This window comes from Ranitomeya imitator, chromosome 5 (assembly GCF_032444005.1).
Source record: "Ranitomeya imitator isolate aRanImi1 chromosome 5, aRanImi1.pri, whole genome shotgun sequence".
Lineage (NCBI taxonomy): Eukaryota > Metazoa > Chordata > Amphibia > Anura > Dendrobatidae > Ranitomeya > Ranitomeya imitator.
The window spans coordinates 357501220-357507219 of NC_091286.1; the positions used below are offsets into that span (position 1 = coordinate 357501220).

At 38.0% G+C, this 6000-nt stretch overlaps 1 protein-coding gene across 5 annotated transcripts in view; it reads left to right on the top strand.

The window, feature by feature from the left end:
- The window catches only part of FILIP1 (filamin A interacting protein 1), a 214813-nt gene extending 210477 nt beyond the window's left edge, over positions 1-4336 (top strand). For 4 of the 5 annotated variants that reach the window (XM_069726536.1, XM_069726534.1, XM_069726537.1 and 1 more), the window contains 2 exons: positions 729-950; positions 3834-3968. In XM_069726536.1, the coding sequence (XP_069582637.1) occupies positions 729-935 (207 nt within the window). In that variant the 3' untranslated portion in view covers positions 936-950; positions 3834-3968. Of the gene's footprint in view, positions 1-728; positions 951-3833 lie in introns of all 5 variants that reach the window. The other variant, XM_069726538.1, reaches the window with a different exon arrangement.
- Positions 4337-6000: the final 1664 nt, after the last annotated feature.

A 6000-nucleotide genomic window follows, 5' to 3' on the forward strand; every position in this document is an offset into this window, starting at 1 on the left:
GAGCCTTGGAATTGTCCGATCACGTTTCAGCAGTCGTCTCACTGTTATCTTACTGTGATTATTTAATAACAATGCATCCCACAGTTTGCAATGGATAATGGTTACAGCTCACCTCCAAGGATGAGTGGACCCGGTGAAGTTCGAGTTTTGGTATCCGACACGAACTTTATACCAAAGTTAATTTTGGGTACCAGAACTGTACCCGAACTTGAACCAGAACCTGAACACCAATTGAAAACAATGGGGATCCGAACTTTGCTGGAAAAAAAAATCTCACTCTCTCAAACATCACCCGGAATTTTGGACATTAAAACGGACTTCTGGGAGAAGTCCGTGTTTGGAGTTTACCTCCGGACACTAACTGTCCGCTATAAACCCTGAACTTTGAAGTTTGGGTTCGCTCATCTCTACTTACCTCCCCTCGTTCCCTTCTCCTGCAATGACCCTTAAAACGTTACAGAGCATGCTAGCTGAACTCTCCCATACAGTCTCTTGTTTCTAATGGTCCTTAGGGGTGCTGTAAAGCAAAACTCTAATTTTAAGCAGATTAAGCAATTTGGCCTCACGCCTAAACATCTTCAAAAAAATAGAATAGAAAAATGTAAAATCAGAAAATATAAAAAAGATTAAAAATGTTTGTTGTAATTGTTAGATTTTCATTGTATAATGTACGGTTTGGCAAGGAGTTTTATTTAACTCTCAATTGATATATTTCTCTAATTTTTTAGACACCACAGGATGGGTCAAACCAACGCCACATCCCTACCCGCATTCCCATGTCAAAAGGTATGAAAGCAGTAAAGCCAATAATGGCAGTGCCAGGAGCAGGAAATCTGACAAAATTTGAGCCACGTGGCGAGAGTCAGTCTATGAAAATAGAATTGAAGAAATCGCCAGCCGGCAGCTCTGCCCCTCTCGGAGGGGGGAAGGGCTGAGGCTAAGCCTCAGGGGTATGTGCAGGTGTTTCTGCTACCATTAAAAGCAGTTCCCTGTTTATCGAAGTTGATAGTTTCATACTAATTCTATTACTTCTTTTTCATCGCTGCTGTTCGAAAGACTGGCAGACCGATGAGCTGTCGACTTTCTCAAGAGATGGCTACACGTAACTAAAATTAAGAGAGATAACCATGTGTCTCAAAAATTAATTCTGAATATGGATGTACTGTAAAACATTGTCTACAACAATCCCATAGCAGCAGATGTTTGGTCGATATTCATTTTAATTGGTACGCTGCTATCGCATTTCTGTAGGCCCAGACCAGGAAATGTAGACCACCATTCCAGTATATACAGTTAACAGGTATTATTATATCCTATGTATTTGATTTATGTAAAGCAGCAACTTTGGAAAAAAAATCAAATCTATTGGAAAACATTTATTCTTGCATTCCAATGTTTTACAGTCTAAAGTATTACTGTATATAATGTTACTGAGATGCATGCCAGTGATGATGGCATGAAGATGTATATGACTTTGCCCATGTGGAATGATTACATTGTCTGCTGTATACATAGTTTTCCACGTGATAAGCGAGTATATATATTATCTGTATAGCCTCACAGTTTGCTTCCCGAAATCATGTGGAAATACTGCCATCTCCTGATGTAGGAGGAGTAACACCACCACTTCTATGGAAATATCTGCAGTTCTCTAACACATTGTCTGATCTGGATTGTACATCTACTACTAAGTCATTAAAACTTGTTTGCATGTTAAATGTATGTTATGTATTCTGTCTTTTCTGATTTGTAATATACTTGTGAACTATATTTGTATTTGCATCAAGTGAACTTAGTCTTCCATGACAAAACATGGCGTATTACATGTGTTCATGTATTCTATCTTCCTTCTCGTCAATTTGATTGTGGCTGCTGGGGCTCACGTGCCCAATGTAAAGCAACTCAATTTAAAGCCCCTTGACCATCACAAGTGCCCTGACCACGAATGTATATTGTCAACCTCTTGTATTTTGGCCCTTTTAGTTATTAAACGCATTTATACCTTGACTAAGGCAAAGTGGCTTAGTGGTACCCTGAAGCAGTAAAACATGCCATGCCAGCATCTATGTCCATGTCCCATTGGATTTACATCTTATACATGATCTTAAACGCTACCTTACGCTCCTCTGTATTCTTACGATACAGCACCATGGAAAATACTAATATATTAATTCATTTTTCTGAATGACTGCTGTTCTTCTATATACTAAACAACTATTATGTGAATTGTTCCTATCGTCATTTTTATTGTAATGGGTCATTTTTCTACAGGAGACACATTCCTGATTATGAGAGTTTTCTATGTAACATTGAGATATTTTATTTTGTGACACTACCTGTCAACCTCAATGTCTATCCTTTCCTACAACTGAATGCAAAACAGATTAAATTAATTTATACACCATTTTTGGTAAGCAGGAATTATAGGTACAGAATGATTTTACCACTCTTTAGCTGGCCATACTTGGTATAATATTTTTGTATCTCATAGATGTTAAAAGCTGTTGAGTACATCTGTTGACCAGAAATACTCCATATCTTTGAGAAGATGTAGCCTCCCTTTTTATCAAAATAAGGGGAGGATCAGTTCCCATATGGATTTCTGGCCTCGTCCAACACAAAATAACATGTGAACAAAGTCTCTCTGACCAAGGTCAGCCAGGCCCACCAGAACATGTTAAGGTCTTCTTGTATGCCTGGGCTATGACATTAATAGGCTCCAGAAGTCTGTCGGATTGTAACTGACCAGAAATGACTTGCCGCCATGATTGAATAAGTCGATTCACAAAAACTATTTGACTTGACTGATGCAATTGAAAGTGTTCCTACACATGTTCTTTATGAATTGATGGTCATCTACTAGAATAATTTCCATTTTGTGGGTTCAAGGAATTCCATTTTGACACTAACCTTTGATGCTGGTGTCACATCTCTATTTATGGCCAATTTTCAAGACTAGAAGCATCTACAATTTGTGAAACACTTGTTTATCATGATGGCAAACTTCTAATTTCCCAGACATATGATAATATATTCATAAAAAATATTACTAAATCAGCCACATCCGTCTTTTTGCTGGATTGAAAAAGAACTAGTCTTTCTAGAAGATACTGTATGTTGGTAGTACACGTCAAACTTGACTATATTTGGAAAGCAGCATTTATTGTACCTGGCAATTTCTGACTTGAGCAAAGTCATTCAACATTGAATTGGGCAGAATTAAGTAACTAAACATTATTTTAATTACGATAAATATCTGATTCTAATGATTATCAATGGTTTGCAAAGTTATTAATCTTTGTAATCTACTCTCTTACCTTATTTTGTTTCATTCTCTCCTAAACACAATGTTAAAAGTGTTGTTTTAACCAACTACCTAGTTCATGCTCCTTTAGAAGCTGCTTTTAACTGTTGCTCTACAAGAATCTACCGTATACTCCCTATTAACACTCTCCCTGTGTGAGCCTTTTTTGTTCCTCTACACCAATCTTACATAGGGAGAGCGTTTGTAAATAATGTTCGAGTATTCTTGCTACAGCAGTAGTTCAAAGTAGCTTTTAAAGGAGCATGAACAACAATGTTAAAAACAAACATTGAGCATGGTGTTTGGGAGGGTATGAAGCAAAATTAGGTAATAAATTATATTATAAAAAGTCTTAACTTTGCAAAGTTTTATATATGTATGTAGAAAGTTTAGTTACCCTTTAAGAAAATAAGAAGCACAAGCTTCACCTTTACACCTTAAGAAAATGCTTGGAACTTGATGAAGATGGAGTCGCTATTCACTGTGATTTCCGAAACGCTGAAAAACATGTTTCTTTTTCTCTTTTTAGAAAGCATTGTAATCCATCAGTTTCGAATGAACACTAGATGATGTGTGGAAGGGAACATGAAATTATGCACTCCTACTGAGCAGAAATATTTGCGGAGATTTTCTGGATCGTACACTGAGACTACATCTTCTCTCCTTTTTATGCTACTGACACGTCCAAGAAAAGATCTTTATTTTTTGTAAAATTGCCAGTGTTTGAAATGTATCAAATTTACAGAATTATATTTTGTGAAAACTCAATTAACTTGTTATGAAACTATCTCTGCAAGGTTTTTAACTTATTTTCTAATGTTTTTACGCTTTTCCTCATTGTATATAATATTTTTGTATGAAATTTGACCAGGTATCTGGATACAGTCCTCCTAGAGGAACGGTATAGTGAGAAATTATTATTATGCCAACATGCCTACCATATCTCTGTTGGCTCAGCCAATGGTCATGATGGGGTGAATGTGATATCTCAAAACAAATGATACCATTTGTGAATAAAAGTTAAATGTTTGGGGTCTGCATGAGTGTGAGATCATTGTACTCAATGTATTTCAGAACATTGTATCTTTATTTTACAACATTGTGTTGATTAATTGTGGCAATCAGAGTTGGTCCCATCATCCCAAGATAACTGAACAGAATGTGTATGTTATCTGATTCGTTATATTTTGTCAATTATATAACTGTAGTTAATATAATTGACAAATTATATTAACAAAAAACATGGACTGCACATCCCAAACTCAATCATTGATCTATTGTGGCTAAGCAAAAATGGACTCCTTTCACTTGGTGCTAGGTGGTGTCCATTGTAGCTGTGATGCTCTGGGGTGTTGTGATCTGGAGTCATGGGGGCTTTACCTTGAAGCAGGTGTGCTATGGGGCGTCAGGTTGCTCCATTTATCCTTCAGCAGTGGTCAGCGCATGGTGCCGCACCGTTCAGGTCAGGGACCCACTGAGAGGTTCGCCATGATGTAGCAGTGGGTTTCATGCAGTCTCATCAAAATATTAAACTGAGATCCTCGCGTTCATTTTTGTAAATATCTTAACTGCAATAGATCAATGAATATGTTTTTAATATGGGGTCCATGTCTTCTTTTTCTGCAGCTATGCATAGTTTGTCAATGAGCATTGGTATCTACAGAGGTGCTTGGATGTAAGTCAAGAATATAAAATTCAGAATTAATATCCTTATAGCACAGGATATAATAAAGTGTCTTTTGTACCATCTATTTGGGTGTATTTATGAAAAAAATATTGCTTTCACAGACAAATCTCTGAATTATCAGATCTTTCAACTCATTACATTAAAGGGATTCTGTCGGCACAGAATGACCTCAAGCCAAGTAGATGCGCTTGGTGCACCATGGCGGGGCTAATCATTTATATACACATTCTAACCTGCTTTTTGTCCCTCTATTTCCACCCCTCTCGTCTTTGATTGACAGCTCTGGCATAGACCCAGAGAAGGGCAGAGATAGATGGAAACCAAGCAGGTGGGAAGGTGTATTAAATAATTGTCCCGCCATGAAGCGCCGAGCGCCTCCACTTGGCTTGAAGTCATTCTCTGCTGACAGAGTCCCTTTATCAGTGTGTCTGGGATTTGAAGAATTTAGGTTAATAGGAAAAATGTGATCGAATTTGAAAAAATAAAGATTTCTCCCCAAATCAATCCAGTGACCCTCCAGTGTTCCCTACTTTTCTTTGTTGATTTTTCTCTTGTGATGAGGTGCTGTCCATCCACAGGATCACTGTAGCCTCAGTAATAATACCAGCATGTTTGGTCTGACACCGATTAGGCTAGTGGTTACATTGATGCATTGAAAGTCACTACTGAAGGAAAATCTCAGCAAAAAAATGAGGGGGACCCAGAAGTGGCTGTTGAGGCCCCTCTCATCTTGAGAACAGGGCTTTGAAACATCTCTTTAGAATAGAGCAGTGGCCAAGCATGTGCACAATGGATCTATTCATTGTCTATGGATCTGCTGTAAAGGATCTGTCTGTGCCAACAAGTCTCATCTGGCTTCTCCCAATAGAAGATGATTGGGAGAAGAGCAGGTGCCTAGTTGGCACATGACTGCAAGTGTGCCATCCGCCTACCCTTCTATAGGGTAAAGAGAGAAAAAGAGGCGCTCCCTCTGTGATAGCGGTGGCAGAAACAGAGAGTGTGACACAAC